The sequence below is a fragment of the Podarcis liolepis genome (genome assembly GCF_965112155.1).
Source record: "Podarcis liolepis genome assembly, chromosome: 17".
NCBI lineage: Eukaryota > Metazoa > Chordata > Lepidosauria > Squamata > Lacertidae > Podarcis > Podarcis liolepis.
Genome location: NC_139571.1, coordinates 17,797,078 through 17,821,537, shown reverse-complemented (window position 1 = coordinate 17,821,537; position 24,460 = coordinate 17,797,078). Strand labels below are relative to the sequence as shown.

Below are 24,460 nucleotides of genomic sequence, written 5' to 3'. Positions count from 1 at the left end.
CACACCGCAGTCAACTAAACACAACCAACCAAGCTTGGGAACCCCATACCTCTCGCAATGTCAAGAAAAATAAATAAATACACAAACAAAGGACTTACCTATATGATGCTGACACAACACCCCAACCTACACTAAGAATAGGCAATACTGTAGAATGAAAGAACAATATCCTCGTCTCTGTCCCCCCTCCCCTAACTGCAGGATGTTGATGACAAAAATGTCTCTCACCAAACGTAATCAAACTGTGAAAACGAATATGAATTGAAAGTGGAGAAAATAGATGCACCGTTTATCTGTGTCAGGTGTGCGTGCAGGAGCCAGGCCCTGTGACGGGTAGGGCTTCGCAGGACTGGGGCCTTCCTAAGTTTGTTCTGAAGAGGCAAGTTGCAGCTGCACAGGTGAGGCCAGTTGGTGCACCTGGTGGCAAGAGCCGGGAAGGGATATAAGGTCAGCATTTCCCTTCGGCTTTTCGCCACAGCAACACATTCCCTGCCTTGCTGCGTTTGGTCCCTTGACTCCTTGCTTCCTGACCTCGGACCCCTGACTTCGTGACTCCTTGCTTCTTGATCCTCAGACCCCTGACTTTGTGACTCCTTGCTTCCTGACCCTCGGACCCCTGATTTCGTGACTCCTTGCTTCCTGACCCTCGGACCCCTGACTTCGTGACTCCTTGCTACTTGATCCTCGGACCCCTGACTCTTGGCTTCCTGACTCCTGGCTTCTGGACTCCCATTCCTGCTCCCACCCCACCATCTTGCCCCTGGTCCCGACATCCCCAGCCGAGACTTTGATCACCCGTGAACCAGACCGTGACAATCTGTTTGCTTTGTAACACAAAAAAACCTATTATCAATATTTTATTTTTTTTAAAAAGAAAGCTCCTTTGTGATGATGGTGGTGGTGGTTGTGGAGATGATTTGGCGAAAACTGGAAGGAATCAATGGGCCCCCAACTGTCCCCCTATGATTTGAGCACCGATCCAAAAATCATGAATTGAGCTGTGTGTATGGTTATGATTGTGTGCTTTGCAATCTGGTTTAAAGTGAAGATGAGAGCCATGTGGTCTGATACTCTGCATTTCCTTGGAAATAAGCTGAGTGAGTCTTGTTGGGCTTACTTTCAAAAAAGCATGCATAGGTTTGCAGTCTCACAAAGGAGAATTTGGACTAAACAGCTGCAGAATTATGAACCTCGCCATGCTATTAAAATCACTCCAGATTTGTAGAATGCACTCCCAACCCACTACAAAATAAAACAATGGTACTTGTGTATCTTAAAGTTTGACTACTAACAGAATGAATTTGCACTCTTTCTCATCCAAATGTTATGTATTCTGTCATGTGAATATTAAGTGCAAGAGCTATGTTTAAATAATGTGAAGAGCCTTGAATTAAAGCAACACAGGCCAATCTCTTTAAGGTTTATGTTGACAGTCTATCCTTAACTCATACAAATTGTGCGCAACAGATATAATGGCATGAATTATATCACTCTTCAAGTAACATTTCCAAGACTACACTTGAATTTCCTCTGTTCTGACAGTTTACCATCTCTCCATATGTTTAAATATAGATTTAACATTTACTAGAGTTCCTTTTTAGAAGGGGGAAGAATATATTAGAGTTTTTCTAGGAATGTTATTTGCTTGACAGTGGGATCTGCCCACTTTATATATTTAATCTGAGATTTTTCTTTTTACAGACTCTCCAGGTGTCCCTATTTTCCAGGGACAGTCCCAGATTTACAGAAGCTGTCCTGGTTTCTGATTTGATTGCAGAATGTCCTGCTTTTCCTTAAGACATCTCAATTTTCACCAGAGAAATATTGGAGGGTATGGAGTTATGCAACCCCCAAGCCAAGGAGATAAGTAACTATACAACCTTTAGAAGACATCTGAAGCCAGCCCTATGTAGGGAAGTTTTTTAAAAAAATGTTTAATGATGTTTTTATGTATGTTAGAAAATGCCCAGAGTGGCTGGGGCAACCCAGACAGATGGGCAGGGTATAAATAAAATATTATTATTAATATTATGAAATAGGTCATCCCTATTTTCATCAGAGAAATGTTTGTATGTTATTACTATTCTCCCTAGGATACTCTTTATTTTTAAAAAAAAACGCATTAAATGCTATCATTATTTTTGTATTGTCTTCTTCTGGAAAAAGCTCTGGAAGTACTTCTCTATGGCTATAATTCTACGCACCCTTAGTCAAGCGAAAATCTAAAGGGCTTCATGAAACTGGTTTCTGTGTAAGTGTGCTTAAAATAGCTCATAAATCTATCCTTCCATTTCTCAGCGTTTAGTTCAGGGGTGGGGGACCAGTGCCCTCCCCATGTTGTGAACTCCAATTCCCATCAATCCCAGCTAGCATGGCCCATGGATCGGGATGGTGAGACCACAGCAATGTCTGGAGGACTTCAGGCTCTCTACCCCTGGTTTAGCTACACTAAAAAATAAATGTATACTAATGCAATAATAACAGCAAGAGAACATCTAATTGCAGCGCTAAATTCTAGTGAGAGCAGGTAAGCTGTCAGTGACACCCTGCTGAAGGTTAAGGTGGCACATTAATTATAAATAGCACGCCTAATTGTGAATTATCCACTATTTTGACACTCGGCCACGGAGAAAACAAGTTTTGCCATGCAGTAAGATATTGCTTGAAAACTGAGGGTCCATTTTTCATTCTAAGTTTTGTTAACACTGTTGAAGGATTCCACCCAGAGCTCTAGCTATTTGGGTTGCTATCCCATACATACTAACTTGGGAGTAAGCCTCATTGGAATAAATGGGACTTTCTTCTGAGTAGTCAAATACAAGGTTGCTGTCGGATAGCAAAATAGTAAACAGGTTCTTAAAACTGGCAGGTTATTAAAACAGCACTGCATAGGGCTCAGTTTGGTGTTCTCCTTGATGGGCTAATATTCAGGGACTTTTTATTTTTATTTATTTTTTGCAGGGGCAAGTAGGAGAGCATTTAATCTGGCAACCACCCACAAGCTTCCTGAACTGGGAATTTTTAAAAACCACTTTATTCTGCTGAATGTGCAAACTGGTCCATATTTAACAAGACCTGGTCCCCTGCCCAAAAATGACTACTCCCCAGCCTCCTATATCTCATTAAATCTCAGGTGGTATACAGAAATATAAACCAATAAACACACACACACACACACACACACACACACACACACAACCCAACACTTCAAAATTAGTTAAAACCAGTAGAGCAGTAAGAACATCATCAAGCAATAGAACTGCAAGCAGGTCAAGCAATACTTTAAAATGCCTGGGTGAGTAGAAAATATATTTGCATGATGCCAAAAAAGACATAGAATTAGAGTTGCAAGGGACCTCAAGGTTCATTTAGTCCAACCCTCTGTGATGCAGGAACCTCAGCTAGAGCATTCATGACAGATGGCCTTCCAACCTCTCCTTAAAAACCTCCTGAGGGAGTCTGTTCCACTGCCGTACAGCTCTTACTCTCAGAAAGTTTTTTCCAAATATTCAGTTGGAATATCCTTTCTTGTAACTTGAAGCCATTGGTTTGAGTCCTACCCTCCAGAGGAGGAGAAAACAAGCTTGCTCCCTCTTCCATGTGACAGCCCTAGAGGTGTTTGAAGATGGCTCTCATATAACTCCTCTCAGTCGCCTCTTTTCCAGGCTAAACATACCCAGCTCCTTCAACCGTTCCTCATAAGGCTAAGGGAAAGCGGGAGATTCGAGGATCAAATCAGAAACCAGGATGGCGTCTGTAAATCCAGGACTGTCCCTGGAAAAGAGGAACACTTGGAGGGTCTGTGGGCATGCTTCTTGACTGGAAGAAGGCAAGCACATAGCAGCATTCAGAGCTTCAACAGGCAGCCTCCTCCATGAACTGGCATTTCTGCTGCATCTCTTCATCCAGAGCACAGAATGACCCCATCACACTCAATGCACGGATGTGTCTGAACTTCCCGTCCCCAGTTTACTGTTTTGACCTTCCCTCTGCTCAGAGAGGGTAACCTCCATTGAGGATATGGGGCCAAAGGAACTTGAATTATTTAATGAATCATGACACATTAGCAGTGTTCTTGCAGTGAATTATGAGGGAATTACTTCCTTAGCCTTGGCAAAACATCCTCCCATTACTGTTGGGGTTTCTCTCTTGTTGTCTCTTAGCATTAGACTTTTCATCCTCAACTTACGTTCCTTGCTATTCTGGAAAAGGAGAACAAGCACATTGCTAGAGAGGCAGATGTTTCAACAAAAATGCTAATAGCTATAACTAAGGGTTGCCCCTAGTCAACCTCCCAAAATCACTGTGTGATTAGAATGGCTGTATTCTCCATAGCCTGAGATGCAAACCTTCTTCATATCTATTATTAAGCAGAGAGGTGAAGAAACCCCGTTTATGTTTTGCACACACAAAAACTGTCAGGTGAAGCAGGAGTGGGACTGCGTTCCTGGCCCTGCTCTTAACATCCCACCCCTGAGCTAGCCCTGCTCTCTGACGTCCCTGCTGGACTGGCTCCCATCCAAAACACGCAGACAGAAGCTCTTACTTGTAAGCAAGAAAGAGATCTTTATTCAACCAAGTAACAGTGTAGGCCCTGCAGCAGACACAGTGCTCAGGAGTCATGATTCAGGAGTTCAGGAGCAGGGCATGTAGTTCAGAAATGAAGCGAAGTGCCAAAGATGTTCCCCTTTTCCCACCAAGCTTGTGGGGATATCAAGATTGCAAGTAGATGCTTTGTCAGGGTTGCTTGTCTGCTCCCACCTGAGAGAGCAGCACCTGGTTCAAGATGAGAAGGCTGCACCCCCCTGCTCAGTTGCTGCTGTCTTCTGTTCAGCTGATCAAAGTCCCCCACTCCCAGCCCTGCATAGACTCTCTGCTCCAGGAAGGTCAAAGGGGGGAGATGACATCCCTGATCCCGCTTCCAAAGTGACTAAAGTCCAGACCCTCCAAGTGTCCCTGTTTTCCAGGGACAGTCCCGGATTTACAGACACCATCCTGATTTCTGAGTTTAATCTTGGAATGTCTCTCTTTTCCTTAAAAAGGTAAAGGCACCCCTGACCATTAGGTCCAGTCGTGGCCGACTCTGGGGTTGCGGCACTCATCTCGTTTTACTGGCCGAGGGAGCCGGCGTACAGCTTCCGAGTCATGTGGCCAGCATGACTGGCGAACCAGAGCAGCGCACGGAAACACCTTTTACCTTCCCGCCGGAGCGGTACCTATTTATCTACTTGCACTTTGACGTGCTTTTGAACTGGGACCGAGCAATGGGAGCTCACCCCGTCACAGGGATTCGAACCGCCGACCTTCTGATCGGCAAGTCTTAGGCTCTGTGATTTAACCCACAGCACCACCCGCGTCCCTTTCGCTTTTCCTTAGGACGCCCCTATTTTCAAGTTGGAGGGTATGGAATTCTGCTCATGAAACACATTTGCAGGCAGAATTGCGGGAGGTCATTTTCCCAGGCTCCTGTTTCCCCTGGCAGGCCCCTGAAAAGCTACTCCAGAGGGTCTGGAGACCCCCCAGAACAGTGTGGGAGGTGATACAGGGACCTGCAGGGGGAAATCTGTGAAAATTGTTTCCTTTATTTCCTTTGGTGGATTGGATTCCCATCTGGGAATGCAAAGATCCTGCTCTTGGCAGAAAGGCATCCCTGGATCCATCCCGCTACTACCCTATGTTTGACATTTTAACAGTATCTCTACCAGCAGAGATCCATCTGTGGTTGAACTGATATTAATAGTATGACTGTGAAATAAATGGCTTATCTGTTGCAGCCTGAGACTGTAGTATCCTTGACATAATAATATGGGAGCTTTGTAAGTGCAATGAAGCACCTGCAGAGATCTGGACTGAAGCCCATGTTTTTAGGATTAAGGCAAACATCTCCTACCCTGCCCCCAGCCCCATTGTGTATCCTACTCTGTTGTGAGTGTATTTCATTGCTGTCTATGGAAGCCCTGTGTGTGAATTTCTTTGCTCGTGTTCCTCTGTGATTGGAGTTTAAGTATTCCTTTTGAAGTGTTAACACCCCAATAAGTTCATATATTACACATACTGTATTTTAGAAGCAGTCCAGTGTGGCTTAAACACTTGAATCAACAGTTATACGGCTCACACTTTGTTAACTCTATCTGAGCTCAGGCACAGTAGGACAGGAAAGTTGGAACATTTCTGCTTTACGCTGCTGCCAATAAAAACTAGCCCTACCTCGCTGGACTGAGTCATGTAAGTCCCACTGTGATGATGGAGTTCGGGCTGCACAGAGAGTTCAGGTTGGGCTGACTGTGCAGTACCACCCTGGAATGCAATGTACAGTATCTCTCTTGTATATTCCCCAGAGGTGTGGAATTTATAGCAAGCACTGCTTTGGGGAACTGTGTTAGCAGCTGAGAAACAGCAATATAAAGTAGCTTCCCTGTAACTCAGAGCTACTAGTAGAACAATGCCAGCAAAACAAAAATAGCATTTTGCTGGCTCATCTAAAGCAGCTTTAAACTGGTCAGATTTAATTAAAAGGGGTCACGTTAAATATACTGGAAGGATTTAAATTTGTGGAAGCAGCACTTAAAAAAAACATATAGATAAACCAATTCCAAATCAGCTTGGCAAAGATCTTTGGGGGCACAACCCCTGCTACCTGTAAAACATAATTTTAATTAAGATTGTATTTAAATAAATAACTTGATATACAATGTAGAGAAAAAGATCTACAGGCTCACCTCCCCATAATCCATAAATCTGAGCTGGATAAACTGTGACTATTTTATATGAAGGACAGAGTAGCCAATGCTTTAGATGTGGTATAAGCACTTCTCTTATAACTTGTGAAATGAGACTTGCAAACCTTTTCCATGGTTTCCTGTAAATTTCTCAAAATGGATGAAATATGTGGGTTATACTTCAAGTGTAATAGTAATATCAAAGGGGAAGCAAAAGTAACTTGAGGTTCACCTTACTAATGTCACTGTGATGTTTGATTCAGCTTCAGTGAGTGATCCTAAATACAGTAAGTGTATTTCTGTCTCTCTGTTTTCCAGTGTCAGACGAGCCTTGTTATGTTTCCTGCGTGGAAAGTTGTTAGTATGGAGTGTGGAAGTGGATCTGGCTGATGGGCCAAATCCTAATCTCTCCCTACACTCCACACAGTGGAGTGTGATCAGTAGACTAGGGGGACTAAGCTAGTCTCCTAAATGTTCCCAATAAATTAGAGTATTCAAGTACTAAAGCCTGGTGCTTTCTTCCCAAAGCCTGGGAAGCATCTGCCTGCCCAGCTTAGGTAAGGAGGCATGATGCTTCAATGGGTTCAAGAGCTCTTCTGCCACCTTCCCAAAGTCCACCCAACTTTGGGAAGTAGACAGGAGGGCTCCAGCATCCTGTTAGAGCCCTGACACCTCCTTCCTAGAGACTTCTGCCCAGCTTAGGGGGGGAAGCATGCTTCTCACTTACGTGACTCCAGGATGTCATGCACGCAACACCCCCCCCACCCCCAGTCATCCTTGCAAGCTGGAGCCTCTGACTCTGTGGGCCAAATCTGACAGGTGGGCAGGGCTCCCATCACCTGACATCACAATGATGCTAAGTTACACTGTGCTTTGAAGCCCTGACAATTGTTGGAACTTGTTGGAACTTCACAGCGGGGCTTGGAGTTGCAAAGAGCCCTGCTTTAAAATTATGCCTTTTGGCCAAGTCCAGGCACCTTTTTACTTGCCCATATGACTGGCAGGTAGACATGGTTTGGCTAAAATGACCCCATCCTGTATCGTGCATTAGGTTGTATATCTGTATGCCTTGATATAATCTAAGCCAAGAATGGCGAACTGGTCCCCAAGGCAATTGTGCTTGATCCGTGATTGTCCTACTTTTAATCAAGGTATGGCAGAAATTTATTGCAGCCACAGTTTCACTTATAAGGAATAGAAAAACAGTTCAGTTGTAAGAAATAGGGGTATTCCGATCAGTTACGTCTTAATCTTTGATTATGTACACAATGTGCAACTGCATATATTTGTATGTTATGCAAATATATCCAGGACGAAACCAAATGTGATGCAGCTGACCCTGATCAGGATTTCCCATAGCCAACAGCAGTTTTTGTGGGATGTGGGATGATTTGTTTGGGGAAAGAATTCAGATTAAGACACTATACCCATCGCGGCAATTTCCCCATTATTCAAAGCGGTTGTGGGGATGTGCTAATTAATGAAAGCAAAAAAAGTGGGTGATCATGGATGTCCTACATCACATCTGCTTTGGCCCCAAGCATGTGTACAGATGTGGCACCAAATTTATTAAAGAATCTGACTGTGATTGAGAAGGTCAGTTTGTACACAGCAGCTCTCAAGTGTGTAGAACTTGGCTACCGTCCTAATGTTCATACGTTAGGAACACACTACTTTTGTGTGCGTGCATCCATGTGGGGGGCTGTGGATCTCTATGGATTGTGTGTTCTGAATTCTGTTAGTCCCCCGAGAAGGGGATAGTGAGGGTGTGATGTGTGGGTGTGCATTCTCAGCTGGCATCCCTAAGGGCAGGGCAGATCTTAGGGGTGTCCTCTGCACAATGCATCAAGCCTGGGTGGCCGTGGACTTTGCTGTCCCTTCCAAGTACACGCCTTAGGTTAAGAAGAGCATTGTTCTTTTGGGTGGCCATGTACTTTTGACTCCTCAGAGAACAGTAATCTAATTTGTTCCACTTCCCGACCAATCCTTTCCCTAGCAGGTAACATTCTCATTTTTATTTTTTTGTGACAGCCTACACATCCTGTGCAGGGTCAAACCTCACCCTCTTTTTAAGCTTGACTGTGTTTAAAATGCAAATAAACAGCACTTCCCAAACTCTGTCCTACTGTCTCCTTTGGATCATTTAAACACAAATACTTTTGCTAGGACAGTCCAGTTGTGATATTTGTTTCCTCCATTTAATTACCTCCAGCTGATGGACTCCCTCCAGGCTTTGTATTAATGACAAGTATGTAGGATGGGGAGGTACCACCAGACTTTGATCTAGAAGTGACTAATAACAACTTATCTTCCTCTTTCCTTCCAGCCCAGCCGCCTTGTGTGGTTTATTGACCATTCCACGACACTTTCATTTGTAACCATTTCTTCCTGCTCTTATGTCTGGAATGTAGGACAATAATCATTGAAGGCTACAGAGACTTGCATTCCCTTCAGAGCTGAATGTTGGAACGAGCCTTGCAGACTAGTTTAAAGATTGTGAAGCCTTGCCAAGGTTGGAGGCTGTAACTTGAAACATCCTTATGCCTTGCCTGTGCAGCTTTACTAAAATGTATTTCAGGTTGCAGCCATTATGAAAACAGCCTCCTATTATCAAGCATAATAGTAGTCTTGTCTAAATTTAACTTCGTTTTCTGAATTCTGGCATACGCCAAGGGCATGCAATTAAATTTCATGAAGGTCCATAAAAATCACAACAGCAGTAGTGGAGGGTGTGTGTCTGGAATCTGGTTGCTTTCTCCTGAACACAAGAGCACTTTCTCTTTTATATCACAGCTGAGTGGGTGGCCTATAAAACATGGAGTGGAGGTCCAGTTATGGACCTCAGACCACAAATGGTTTCAAGTCCACCTCTGCTCTAAACCTTCTCTTTTTCAGAACTACCGAAACAGCTCTTCTTTGTCATAAAATGTTGTTCCCATACACCTTTATGTCCCTTATGAACGCATTTCGAAGTAACTGTAAGGTAGATATTGAGCTAACTTCACACAAATGTTGTCTAGTAGACAGAATGTTGATGCACGAAATCTGCAAAATCTCTGTGTAACAATGAACTGGAGGCATGACCTTGGAAAACTCGTTCCCTGGCAGGTCATCATCTATCTGTTGCAATGGTATATATTTATTACCTAGCTCAGTTTTTTTGGAAGCATTAAGATTACAAGGCAAAATCCTGTGAGTGCCATGCAACCCTACTCAAAAGCCTCACGGAGTTAAGCAGGGCATGCTGCCGGCACACACACTTAATTCCAATTTGTACCTATCAGGTTGACAAAGCATTACCCTTCTTATTCAGAAAATGGATCTTGCATCTTTACTAGTTCCTACTTCATTTTGAACGCTAAGAGCAAATGCTGCTTTGGCAAGTGCAAATGATGGCCACCAACTTGGATGGCTTTAAAAGGAGTATAAAGAATAAAATCCTCATCACCACCATTAGTATTATGCAATAGTTTGTCCCTAATTTCATTGGATAAATGCTGGAAGGTATGGAGTTATGTCCCCTTCATGGATCACTGCCTTGCTGTGGTGAAGGGGCTTGAATAACTCAGACAATCTATGAGCTATGCCGTGCAGGGCCATCCAAGATGGACAGGTCATAGTGGAAAGTTTTGACCAAACGTGATCCACCTGGAGCAGGAACCGGCAAGCCACTCTAGCATCCCTGCCAAGAAAATTCCATGGACAAAGACAACAGGCATATAAAAGTTATGACGCTGGAAGATGAGCTCCTCAAGTCGGAAGGCATCCAACATGCTACTGAGGAAGAGCGGAGGACAAGTACAAGTAGATTCAGAGCTGATGAAGCAGCTGAGCCAAAGCTGAAAGGTCGCTCAGTTGCGGATATGCCTGGAAGCGAAAGGAAAGCCCGATGCTGTAAAGAAAAATATTGCATAGGAATCTGGAATGTAAGAACCATGAACCTTGGTAAGTGGGATGTGGTCAAAAATGAGATGGCAAGAATAAATATTGACATCCTGGGCATCAGTTGAACTAAAATGGACGGGAATGGGCAAATTCAGTTCGGATGACCATCATATCTACTACGGTGGGCAAGAATCCCGTTAAAGAAATGGAGTGGCCCTCATAGTCAACAAAAGAGTGGCGAAAGCTGTACTGGGATGCAATCTCCAAAATGATAGAATGATCTTGATACAAATCCAAGGCATCACAGTAATCCAAGTATATGCACCAACGACTGGTGCTGAAGAAACTGAAATTGACCAATTCTATGAAGACTTACAACACCTTCTAGAAATGACACCAAAGAAGGAGGTTCTTCTCATTATAGTGGATCGGAATGCTAAAGTAGGGAGTCAAGAGATAAAAGGAACAACCTGCAAGTTTGGCCTTGGAGTTCAAAATGAAGACATCTTGAAGGCAGCCCTGTATAAGAAAGTTTGTTTAATGTTTTATTATGTTTTTTATATATGTTGGAAACCACCCAGAGTGGCTGGGATAACACAGTCAGATGGGTGAGGTATAAATAGTCTTCTTCTTCTTCCTCCTCCTCCTCTTCGTCTTCCAAATCTTTCGGGGGGGTCACCCCAAAATCAATAAATCAATTTTTTTGTACAGTATATGAAACTGTATAATGTATTATGTAATATAGAGCTTGCAAATTTTCTAATACTTGTACAATGTTTCGTACGCTGTACACTGCTTGTTGTTGCTGAGGATAAATCAAGGTTGCCGTTTGTCTTCGTTTCTGAGGCGAGCGTCATTAAATCCAATCACTTGGATGGCACGCTCTTTCTCAATACCAATGTTTGGATTTTTCTAAAACATTCTAAATAGTATAACAACAACAGCAACAGCAGCAACAACAACATATTATTTATACTCCCAGCCATCCGGCTGGGTTTCCCCGACCACACTTCTTCCAGCAAAATATTAAAATGCAATAATTCATCAAATATTAAATTCCTCAAATATTTTAGGAACTTCCAGGTAGCTGCAAAAGTTCTGAACAGTTCCCTAAAGTTTTTAAAAGTGAAAATACTTTTTTTTAGGAGTTCTTTAATCAGATGCAACACTAAAACATCGTTACAGTGTCGTGACAATCCACATTACCATCTGCTCGATTTTGCACTCTCCCCACAACAAAACCAATACTTAAAAACTAAAGAGAGATCCAATCCATATGTCAGCACCTGCCAGACAGCTACACCCTAAAAATGCTTCTTTGTAAAACCAACTCGGAACACCCCCAGCAAACAATCTTTTCATTCATGGAATCTTTTTAAAAATACAAGGAATTTCCTGTCCTCATCTGTAAACCTCAGAAGCCTCAAGTCTTTTGTTGCTGTTGGTACAATGGATGCTTTTCTAGATTTTATGGATATTGAAGATGTATGTCTCCCCAATCATAGCTGTCAACCTTCACTTTTTTTGTGGGAAATTCCCTTATTCCAGCGCCATTTCCTGCTGCTTCCCACTGCTATCCCGGATTGTTAGCTATCCTGTAGACTGTCCCCAGGACAGGTGAGGCTGCTGATCCCTTATTTTCAAATCTGGAAGTTGACAGCTATGCCCCCAATCTGTACTCCCTCCTAAACTGAATGCAAGTCTTAGAGTGGAGAAAAGGACAGGGGATATGAAGAGAGACACGCACAAAGACTGATTCATTACATTATTTTGGTATTCTCTGGAAAATAAAAGAGACAGGAGAACAGAAGTTGCGGGTCTAGGGGATGTTTGGGATGGAAACAGAGAAATGACGAGCATCCCTACCCATGCTTCTAAGGGGCTGGGGAGACTCCAACAACAGAGCATCAAAGAAGTTGCTTCCCTGAAACATGGAGGAGACGATCTTCCCGGTGGAGTTGCTGGTCCCTTCGCTGTCCGAGCTGGACCCAGAGTTGCTGCTCCCAGAGTAGGCCCTGAGGCCCGGCAGGATCCCAATGCAGCCGGCAGCCAGTGGAGGGCAGAGCCGCTCATGGAGCCGCTGCTCAGAGGAACACAGGGAGGCTTTTCTGGAGTCTTGTTATGGTCAGGATCTGGATCAAGTTACAGTCTTTTCATACTGTTGGCACCTTCTGAACTCCAACGTTTCACAGCTCCAGCCAGCAGCTTTGCCTGTGAGAACTTGCTCTTGTTTTCTGCTGATTTCACCGGCAGTTTCTTGTCTGCCTCCTTCTTCAGGTCGGCACTGACCCCCACCTTTGACAAAGTGCTTCTGTACTTGTTAAGTTGTGGGTGAACATATCAGATGACACAGTGATTCTTTAAATGGCTCTTGTCTATTCACAGGCCAGAACAGAACTGGGCTGCAGGGTTCAGCCAACCTGCTTATATAGAGCTCAACTACAAAGCAACAGTAACAACTTTCTGTACATATCCAATCACTGAACGTCACTTCCAATTCCTTATTTGCATATGCAGACCTGAGTGAAAACTATCTACAGTATCCCCCTGCTGGCCCAGGGTGACAACTTCAGTACATAACAGTACTCATTCAGCTCCTGAGAGATCTTCTTCTCACCGCTGCTTCTCTATTAACGCTTGATGCCGGGAAACCTCATCTACAAACTTGGTCTCCTCATCGTCTAGGCCTCTGACCATGTTTTTGAACTTGAACTGCTCCTCAGACTCCTGCTGCTTCTTGTCCTTCTGCTCCTGGAGCCTTTTGTAGAGCGATTGGGGGTTGTACACCTCCTCGGGGCATTCTTCAGGGTCTTCGGATTTCCGAACCTTCTCCCATTCTTCATGCCTTCGCTTGCGCCACTATTCTATCTCCGCTCCAGACACAAAGCTTTTGTTAATCACGAGGTTGGCACTACCTTCTCCTCCATCCATTGTGGAGCAGCCTCTCTGCCATGGACCCCTCCAGCGGGGCCTTCAAGTGAAAATACTTATGAGTAGTACAGTGGTACCTCGGGTTACATACGCTTCAGGTTACAGACTCCGCTAACCCAGAAATAGTACCTCGGGTTAAGAACTTTGCTTCAGGTTGAGAACAGAAATCGTGCGGCAGCAGCGCAGCGGCAGCAGGAGGCCCCATTAGCTAAAGTGGTGCTTCAGGTTAAGAACAGTTTCAGGTTAAGTACGGACCTCTGGAACAAATTACTTAACCTGAGGTACCACTGTAATGTTACATATGAGTGACCTTTTTTCACAGCTGAGGAAAATTAGCCCCCTTTTCAGTGTTTCTAAGCAAAAGTTAACCTCCTTATGACACTGGAAATCAGGCTATTTTTTGGGGGGGGGGGAGTCTAAAAGTTATAACCCTAGTGTGTATATGCAGATATACTTTATCCAGCAGGTAAGGTGGTTTTCCAAACTTTTCACGTTTTTGACACTTTTTAGACACGCACTATTTTGCGACGCAATAGGAGGGGAAGTCGAAAAAGAACCAAAGGAAAATTTATTACGTTTTTGGGTGTATATGTGAAAGTATTTGAAATTAATAGAATGTAATAACTTTTTTTCTAAATCCCTCTCAATGTAAATTGGCTTATTTCCAAACACAACACCCAAAAAATATTCTGTCACAAGTGTCTCTTCAGAGGCAACAGAAGCTGCGAAAGCACAGACTGAGGAGACGCACAGGAAAAAGAGCGGGAGTCTGAGGCGCGAAAACTTGCGCATGCGCTGTAGCGACGCAGGGACATAAAAAAAGAGAGAAAGCACTTCCCCCTTCCGCTCCCCCCCATCCCCGCTCAGCAGCCGTTAAACGGACGATGCGAGACGCGGCGTGCTTTTTCCTGTGGTTCCTATCGCCGCCCGCCCTCCCTCCCGCTCTGGAGAAACACATTTCGAAAGCAAGCAAAAGCGGGCAGAAGAAGGACGCGAGAGGGAGGCGGGACGGCGACGAGGAGGCGGGGCTTCGGCGGAGCCCTTCGTCTCATTGGTTCGCAGCCGCGCTTTCGATTTTCAGTGGCGCGCGAGGCGAAGGTTCATCTTTGTAGCCTCCCCCCCACAACTGCCTCTCTCCCCCCCCCCAAAGAAGGGTTTTCTCCTCAGCATGGCTTCTTCTTCCAAAGGCGGGAGGAAGAGTCCGGCTCCCGCCGCGTCAGCGGCATCGCGGGTCTTGGCCCTGGAGGAAGAAGTGCGGGGCCTGACGGAGGAACTGAGTCAGTGCCAGGTGGGTACCGGGGCGGAGGAGGAGGAGGAGGAGGAAGGGGCGCAGGGCCTCCCTCACTCCTAGACCCATCATCCACTCGCAGGCAGGCAGCAGGGGGAAATATCGCAGCTTTGTGTGGAGTGGGGAGGGGTCCCCCAGAGGTCATCCAGTCCAACCCAGCCCCCCGACCAGGCAGGAGTCTCAGCTAAAGCATCCCTGACAGAAGGACATCCAACTTTTGCTTAAAATCTCCAAGGAAGGAGAGTCACGGAATCATGGCGTTCTGAAGTGGGGAGGGGCCCCCAGGGGTCATCCAGTCCAAACCCCACCCTCCGTGCTAGGCAAGAATCTCAGCTAAAGCATCCCTGACAGACTGACATCCAAACTTTGAATTTGTTCATTCCAGACTGGAGTATATATGATAACAACAAAAACAATAATAATAACAACAATTTATTATTTATACTCCGCCCATCTGTCTGGGTTTCCCCAGCCACTCTGGGCGGCTCCCAGCAGAATGAAAAGCACAATAAAACATCACATATTAAAAAACTTCCCAATACAGGGCTGCCTTCAGGTGTCTTCTAAAAGTCAGATAGTTGTTTCTTTGCTTGACATCAGATGGGAGGGCGTTCAACAGGGCAGGCACCACTACCGAGAAGGCCCTCTGCCTGGTCATAGAATTTATGAGTCCTAGAATTGTAGAGTGGGGAAGTCTACCCGGAGGTCATCTAGTCCAGTGTTCCCCAACCTTGGGCCTCCAGCTGTTTTTGGACTACAGTTCCCATCATCCCTGACCACTGGTCTTGCTAGCTAGGGATTATGGGAGTTGTAGTCCAAAAACAGCTGGAGGCCCAAGGTTGGGGAACACTGATCTAGTCCAACCGCCCCCCCCCCCATACCAGGCAGGAATCTCAGCTAAAGCATCCCTGACCGATGGCTGTTCAACCTTTGAATTTGTTCGTTCCAGACTGGAGTTTATATAATAATAATAACAACAATAATAATAATTTATTATTTATACCCCACCGATCTGTCTGGGTTTCCCCAACCACTCTGGGTGGCTCCCAACAGAATATTAAACAGAATAAAACATCACACATTATAAACTTCCCTAAACAGGGCTGTTTTCAGATGACTTCTAAAAGTCAGATAGTTGTTTATTTCCTTGACATCTGGTGGGAGGGTGCCACTACTGAGAAGGCCCTCTGCCTGGTCCTAGAATTTACAAGTCCTAGAATTGTAGAGTGGGGAGGGACCCCCAGGGGTTATCTTTGCAGGAATCTTTCACTCCTTGTGGGGCTCGAACCCTGGGCATGGCCCATCAGGCATGCCGTAGGAGCCACACACTGAAGAGGGATCAGTTGTGCCAGGAGACACAAAAAAGTGAATGCAGAGCAAATACAGTGGAACCTCGGGTTACATACTGTCCTCCTTACGAATGCTTCGGGTAACGAGCTCCACTAACCTGGAAGTAGATGCTCCTGGTAGCGAACTTTGCCCCGGGATGCGAGCGGAAGTCGTGCGGCGGCAGTGGGAGGCCCCATTAGTGAAAGTGCAACTCAGGTTAAGAACGGTTTCGGGTTAAGAATGAACCTCCGGAGCAAATTAAGTTTATAACCGGAGGTACCGCTGTAGTCCCTGATGACTCAGGCAAGTAAGCCAAGCTACACACTATAAGGAAGGGAAACAAGAAGTAGTTATTGTGATGGCTTCTTTCTTCGTAAGGGCCTTACGATTTTTCATATGGAAGCTGAGAAGCCTGCCATAAGTACGCTTTGGTCTGCAGATTTGGTTCCACTGCTTGAGAAAATCCAATACCGAGGCAAATTCCCATGCAGTCTTGTTGACTCCCCTGCATACAAACATTACAAAAAGCTTGTTCACACATTACTCTGAACACAGGTGCTGTGTTCTACACTTGCGTTTGTGTGCAAGTGTCTTCTGACTGATTTGTACACCACCACTGTTGTATACACAGATATTCCACCACTTGGTGAATGTTACATGTGAATGCTGCTAGAGCAACTTGAAAAAGTTAAATATTATTAAATGCACGTATCACAGGTATGGAACCTCATTACAGTCATACCTCGGGATAAATACGCTTCAGGATAAGTATTTTTGGGTTGCGCTCCGCAGCGACCCGGAAGTAACGGAGTGCGTTACTTCCGGGTTTAGCCGCTTATGCATTTGCAGATGGTCAAAATGACGTCACGCACATGCGCAGAAGCAGCGAAACGCGACCCGCGCATGCACAGACGTGCAATCACGTCTTACGTTCTTTTCAGGATGCGAACGGGGCTCCGGAACGGATCCCCGTTCACATCCTGAGGTACCACTGTAGTAAGTATTGATGATGGGACGACAGGTTAGTTTAGGGTGCGCATGGCAGACCAGGTGGCACATGTGACTTGCTCCTCCACCTTTTCACCACTGCTCCCTGCACCTGCCATCTCACTCAGCCTAATGTTAGCTCCCTGATACGAATATGTGATACCACTTTCATATTGCGAGCTCTCTGTATGGTTGTTTAAATTCCACATTTTATTTTAGCGGTGTATGTAAAATGCCTTCTGATATTATGTGTGACATTGCTGCCTATGACAGCCTGGTACTGCAAGTCAGTAATAACTCCTTTGTTGGATGAAGTAGAAATCCTAGCTGGTGAAACATATTCTCAAAGGGCAGCTAGATGCATCTAAGAATCTCAAATGCAGTGTTTGATGATGATCATCCCCTATTTTATTTCATAGGCAGAGGTCACCTTTCTCTGAACATGCAGCTTCTGTTTTAAGCTATCATGACTAATAGCCATTGATGCATCTGTGAATTAAAAAAGCCAATCTTGTGGCTATTGCTTCATTGTGTGTCATTGAATTCCTTACATTATTTATGCATTGCATGTAGTCTTCTTTTGTGTTTGTGTTCCCTGAATCTGCTGCCCAGTTACTCCCCTCTCTGTTTCTCCTCCTTTCTCCCAATTGCCACCAGTACGAGGAAAATTAACTATGTCAGCTCCCGGCCTGATCTGTGGATGTGTCAGGATAATGTTGGGTCTTTGGATCCTCTGAATCTTAGGATGCCTTGGCTTGTCCTTCCCTATGACCTGTAGAAGTCCATTAGTGGCACATCCTCTCTCACAGCACAGTGGCATTTATGCCACTCCCCTCAGCTGGCCTCATAGAATTGTAGAGTTGGAAGGACCCCAAGGCCCTGCCCACAGCTGTCCCTGGTTGGGCTCAAACCACCAACCTTCTGGTTAACAGCCAGACACACTGACCCATTGTGCCACTGGGGGCTCCTTCATCTAAGTCTTTTTTTGGGGTATATTTTCCAATTCTCTGACAGCATTGTGATTCTTGGTTTATTTTCAACCCATATCCTAATAATTCCTAGTACTTTCTTTACTTGCCCCTTTCAGTGAGCTTTCTGCTATGCCCTTAAAGACCTACTTTCTGGGTATGCGCAGCCATCAGAATTTATGTGCGTCGCTTTTTGCACTTACTGTTTTTCAGTCTTATTTGCCATTTTGTTGGCCAATCCAGCAGTTTGGAGAAATCCTTTTTCAAACTTTCCAGTATCTGTACTACCCTGAATAATTGGTGTCATCGGCAAGCCTGGCTACTTTACTGTTCTCCCTTGACTCCAGATCATTTATGAATAAGTTAAATAGCACCAGTCCCAATACAGATCCTTAGGGGACCCCCTGTTTTCTACGAATTTATCTGGGACAGATGTTAGGCTGACTGGTCTGTAATTATGTGGATCCCCCCTGGATCCTTTTTAAAAAATTGATGCTGCATTGGCTACCTTCCAGTCCTTTTCTAAGAAGATTTATTTTAGTGATAAGTTGCATATTTTTGTTAAAAGATCAGCAGTTTCACATATGAGCTCTTTAGGAACTCTTGGGTGAATGCCATCCAGCCCTGGTGACTTATTTTTAACTTGCCATTTAGTTCTAAACCAGCTTCCTTTGTCACCTCCAATTGACACAGTTCATTGGAGTGGTTGTTCAAAAGTAGGAATCTCTTCCAGCATCTTCAGTAAGGACTGATGAAAATAATCCGTTGAGCTCTGACTTGCAGATAAGACCACAAGAGATACAATGCTGCCTCCTTCAAAAAGCTTTCATTAGTAATTTTTGGCATGCTATTTGCCACGATTCTGGTTTAGAAAAGCTTCTGCATGGTTGTTTGAAGGATATACTTATTCTTCACAGGCAGCTAGATGAATGGCTATGTGCAGACAACTGATTTACCTTTCTGTAATTTCCCTGTTTCCCTACATCCTGCTATTGTACCTTTGTCTTCTTGTATCTGGTATACTGGAAAGCAACCACAGCTCAGTGATAGAACATATGCTTTGGATGCAGAAGTTCCTACCTTCATGCCCATCATCTCCAGTTAAAGGATCTCAAGAAGCAAGTCCTGTTCCTATAGGGAAGATACACAGCTGCCTGTCAGAATAGACAATATTTGGCTAGACAGATCCAACAGTCTTCAGATGTTCAGGGTTCACATGCTTCTGATCTACTCAAGTATTTATTATTCATTTTTAAAATATGTGTCATGTATCTTAAGGCTGCAACCCTATAAAGTGGTACCTTGGTTTATGAACTTAATCCATTCCGGAAGTCCGTTCTTAAACCAAAGCATTCTTAAACCAAGGAGTGCTTTCCCATTGCAGGGGGAGGGGCTCGATTTACAAATGGAATACACTCAACAGAACATGTTCCGTTTCCAAGGCAGAGTTCTCAAACCAAAACACCTACTTCCGGGTTTGCAGCGTTCTTAATCCAAGTTGTTCATAAACTAAGCTGTTCTTAAACCAAAGTACCACTGTAGGGGCATACTTTTATTAGGCCAACCTAGCACTGGCGCTGTGCTCTTGTGGGTGTCATGTGACTTGCATAGGTGCATGGCTCTGAAAATGTGTGGCCCTCTTTTGCCTTGGGACAGGTTGGAGAATATGGTGACACCATTTACATAACAAAAACTACCATAGAAATATCAACATTTTCAAAAGTAAGAGGTCCATGGCTTGGCTTTTTGAAAAGTGGGAACCTTTGGGCTAGTTACTCGTACATTACCAGTAGCCTTCAAAAAAAGTGCATTATGGATTAAATACAAACAAATTGACCCTGGTGTTCAGGCTCTGTACAATGATGAATATTCAGCTATCCCCTGAAACATGCATGTTCTCTTTCTGAAACCGCTGAACATCAAGCCTGAACCCACTGGGAGTGTTATTTGTCTTTGATGCTACATGTTTGCAAATGCAAGCTTTAAAAATATGGAAACTTTGATACAAAATTGATGTCAACAAGGACCACCTCAGCAGTGAGATCATAAACTCTTCAGTGCTCATAATTCTTTAACATTTTTATGAAAAGCTAGTTGAAATTTGAAGTAGTTTATTCTATCTGTACACCATTGTCACCTGCCAAACGGTGGCAAAGCACCTGCAATATTTTTCTTCATTCCTCTTCTCCCAAAATACAGATATATACAACACGATTATTGGTTTTGAATAGTTTTCATTTGGTTAGGGCCACAAGACCTGTGGAATATTGTCATTTGTCACTTCCAAGCCCATTCAAGGAATTATATGCTCGGAAGGGTGTGGGACAGAAGTGGCTTTCTCCAACACTTGTGAAGAAAGGGTCAGTCCCAAATTATTGACCTGGCTTTCTCATATTGATGGAATGAGTTTTGTCTTTAAATTTCACCTTTCCTCCAAGGAGCACAAGTTGGCATACACAGTGTGACACCCGGTCCCCAATTTTATTCTTGAAAAAAATCCGTGAAGTGTTAAACCAATAGAAGCTTATTTTCTGAGTTTCTAATTCTATTGTTATAAGATAACGATGAGCGTTATCTTATATCTTATATCCCTCTCTTCCTATTGATGCTTTCTCCCCCATCCAGAAAATACCCCAATGCTCTAGAGCAGAATTTGGGTGCTACAAGAGGGGAAAAGGAAAAGGAAGCCCTGTTTGCTTGAGCAGAAGTTTGTTGTGCAATTGAGTATCATCCATTATTTTGCACAATCTAAGTACGTTATGCTTGTAGCCCAAGGGATTGTTTCACATAGTTCCTAAAGTGATCATTGTCTTTGACCCTAGGTTTTGCAGCTATGGTGGATTGAGATCTATGAGGCTTATCAGTGGTTCTATCAGTGGCTTATCACCAAAGCTGTGGCTCTCTATAGATGCTAATGCAGATTTTCTTCCTCTTGAGTTAGTTGTCTGATAAATGATGTTCCAACACTGCAATCAGCTACAGAGTGCTTAACAGTTAAATTTTCTCTATTTAGCCACATCAACTCTCAAAAGAATGTGCCAAGTATATCTGTTTGGCTAGGCTATCTGTATCCTGGGATTTCACAGAAATTCTACATTGAAAACCGCTTTGAAATTTACAGACAGATGAACACTATGCAAATGCTGAGCATCATTAGGAAGCAAGGAACAATAAAAGATTCCCATCAGTCCAATGGATGTTCTGACCGTTAGAATGCACTCCATTCCCTGAACCAATGATCAAATGCAGAAATCCTGATTTCTCAAGTTTTGCTCACCTAGAAGATAGCTGTGTTAACCCATAGGGATGTATGTAATTTTGGTATTCTATGTACCGGTATTTTTTCACTAGGTTTCATTTGTTCATGCTGAGTTCTCTGAAACAGTAACTCATTGAGGGTACAATCCACATCTTTATTCAAAAATTTATAGCCTATCTTAATGGCTAAAGTGAACTCTCAAGAAAATAGAAACAAAATGACAACCCCAAAACATATCCCAGTAAGTGCCCTAATCTGGGTCAGCCCAGCTGATAGCTTGCAGACCCAAGATCCAAGATATGGGCAGGCCCTGCCAGTGTGTGGAAGCACTAGGGCAACTTTGGTTAATTTTAGCTATGATTTTTTTTGGGGGGGGGGGACAACAACCTCAAACCATGGTGTAACATATTTCTCTAAGCTATAGTAGAGTCTTAGCATAGTTTTGATCCAGACATGACAATAATCCACTGTTAATTCACAACAGAATTAAAAGCATCCCACAAGTTTCTTTTTGGCCACTTTTGAGAATAGGATGCTTGCTGGATTAAATGGGCCTATGGCCCATGTTCTGGTGTCCTTGCTGCTGTGCCAGAGGAGGAGAGGAGAAGGGGAAGTGAATGAATGTGAGCCTTGTGCAGATAAACTACAAACTATGGCTTAGTGTTTTGTCCAGACCAAATCAAAACACAGGCCATTTCCCACTTACACAGGGGTTAAGTTCCGGGCCCCCACGCACATAAGTGAAATTGCGTAAAGTTGGCAGCACCCTCTAAACATGTTTTAAATGCTCTCTCTGTCACGCTTTCTTCAATCCATATCAAAAATACTGTATCCAAAAATATGTGCAACTAGAATTGGAGCTCTGGGGCCGGCAGGAGGGTGGAAGATGCGTGGGAAAGCGGTTGCTGCTGCTGCTGCACTACCCTGCACATCATCTGTTAGGCAGGGAGGCTGAGCAGCGTAAACAAGCCCCCCTGTGCCTCTGGTCTCCTTGGGGCTTCATCCGCCCTCACCAGCGTCCTCTTTGGGCTCCAGGGAGGGTCTTCTCATGAGCTATGAGGACTCTCCAGCTCTCTCACCATTTCCAGGTTTGAAGTATTTCCTGATGCCGTGCATATACACGGTCACGAGTGAGTAGAACGTGCATCAGTGGGAGGGTGGCTGTATAAGAATAGCCTGTGGCCCCCCGAGTCCAGCAGCAGGTTCTCATGGTGTTCAACAAGGTGCCCCCAGGAGGTCTGTAAGCAGGGCCTGAGCTCAACAGCATACTCCCCTTGCTTGATTTCCAACCACTGGTATTCAGAAGTATAGGCATCATGGTCAGTAGCTATGGATAGCCTTATTCTCCACAAACTATCCCAAGCCTTGTTGAACATATCTTCCACTCCCTCGCTCATCTATTTTTCTAACAAGAACCAGTCTGAAAGATGTACTTGCTTGTGGCCCTGAGCATTTACTTGAAGCTTCATAGACTTTAGAATGGAAGATTTACATGAACTGAAATGTGCTTCTCAGCTCTTTCACAGGTGGCTTGTTTCAATTATTGGTGTATTTTTTCAAATCTTCATCAGTTTCTTTCACTCAGTGAGGCAAGTGAGAAGCAAGAGGAATCAAGCTGTGTTGAGCAAACCTTGCAGCTATGTTGCAGGGGCAATGTGTTTGCCAAATTCCTGGCTAGCTCTCCTGAAGTAAATACTTGAAAGTGTTCTTTATTCTGCAGCATTTGAAAATGCTTTTTCAAGATCAAGTCCTAAGAGCTCTGTTTGTTTAGTAATCCAGTCAAGCATAGTAGTAGTGCTGTCTTAATTAACATGCTACGTTTGAATCTTGGATCTAAGAGATTTGCAGCAATATGAACTGGCTGTAATAATATTATTTTTAAAATATTGCTTTAGATGAGCTGTCTTGGACTATTTTTTTTAAAAAAAGAAAAGGTGGGTTATAAATTGTTAAAATAAATCAATAAGATAAGTTACACTGAGATGGTCCCTTAGCCTGGTCCTCACTTTTTTCTGGGATCAGGTCAGGAAAAAGGGCAACAAAATACAGCCTGATTCAGTTGGCCAGCCCGGATACCAGGACTTTGCAAGTTTTCCATCTTCCCCTGGAGATTTGTTCTGTGCAGCCAAGAATTCCCTGCCTATTTGCAGTGAATCTTAAAGTCGTGGCTGGATTTCCAGGAGAGTGCAATGTTAGAAACTCAGATATACAAGATAGGTGCCAAATGGCTCCTTAAACCAGGGTTGCAGTTGCAAAAATGGAATGCCTAGTTGCCAGTTTAGGTCAGATGGCTTGCAAATTCGTTCTGATTGTGCAGATAAAATATAATGGATAGAATTCTACAGGATGTGCTGCTCGTATGTGAAAACAGCCAAGATCTATTGATCTCCAGGCATGCACCTCCAGACAGGGTTCGAAATTAGCAGGGTGCCAGGCATATTTTGCACCTAAAGATCCTCCATTTGTGTGCACGTTAAAAAGTGGGTGCCATTTTCTGCGCCTGGCAGACACTCGGGTATTCCTGAAAAGTATGTGCTTTGAAGCCTCAAAGTATATGTTAAGGACAGACAATATGTTAAAGAGTTTAACAACAAAAAGTGTTTTGAAAACTGAAGTATGGTACCAATATTTTTATTGCAAACACCAAATTAGACATTTATTAACAATTTCTGTTAAAATGTGATATCAACAATGTGTCATTTAGGTGAACTGTCTATTAATTCATGCTAATCGAAATAAAAAATAAAAAGTGTTGCAAACTGCCCCCCCCCCCAAATGGCGACTAGACAGTCTGTTTTGGCGCCCACAACCCAGGTCCCAAAAGCCATTTGTCGCCTAGCTTTTCTATCCCAGTTTCTAACATTTCCACCAAATGGTGGAACCCGGCACCCGGGCATCTTGGTTGCAATTGGCCGATATCCAGGTGCAAAATATGCCTGGCGGCTGCTGAATTTCAAACGCGGGGAGAGTGCTATTGCACTCATGCCCCACATGTGGCATCTGGGTGGCCACTGTGAGTACTAGACTAGACAGGCATTTGGTCTGATCCAGCTGTTATGTTTTTATGGAGTTCTGGGCATGGCTCACAAACCTT

General features: G+C 44.0%; 1 protein-coding gene and 1 pseudogene across 4 annotated transcripts in view; one reads left to right on the top strand and one right to left on the bottom strand.

Moving 5' to 3' along the window:
* Window positions 1-12,352: 12,352 nt before the first annotated feature.
* On the bottom strand, window positions 12,353-13,541 carry LOC310696611 (PSME3-interacting protein-like; annotated as a pseudogene). The gene is made up of 2 exons: window positions 13,190-13,541; window positions 12,353-12,920 (listed from the first exon to the last, which is right to left on the bottom strand). The product of its transcript is annotated as a PSME3-interacting protein-like (transcript).
* An 813-nt stretch (window positions 13,542-14,354) lies between these two features.
* CNTLN (centlein) overlaps window positions 14,355-24,460 on the top strand; it is a 168,234-nt gene continuing 158,128 nt past the window's right edge. For 2 of the 3 annotated variants that reach the window (XR_014520625.1, XM_083482217.1), the window contains exon 1: window positions 14,440-14,823. Coding sequence is in view for 2 of the 3 variants with exons in the window: in XM_083482217.1 (XP_083338343.1) it covers window positions 14,704-14,823 (120 nt within the window). In the remaining variant the exon portion in view is untranslated. Of the gene's footprint in view, window positions 14,824-24,460 lie in introns of all 3 variants that reach the window. The other variant, XM_083482218.1, reaches the window with a different exon arrangement.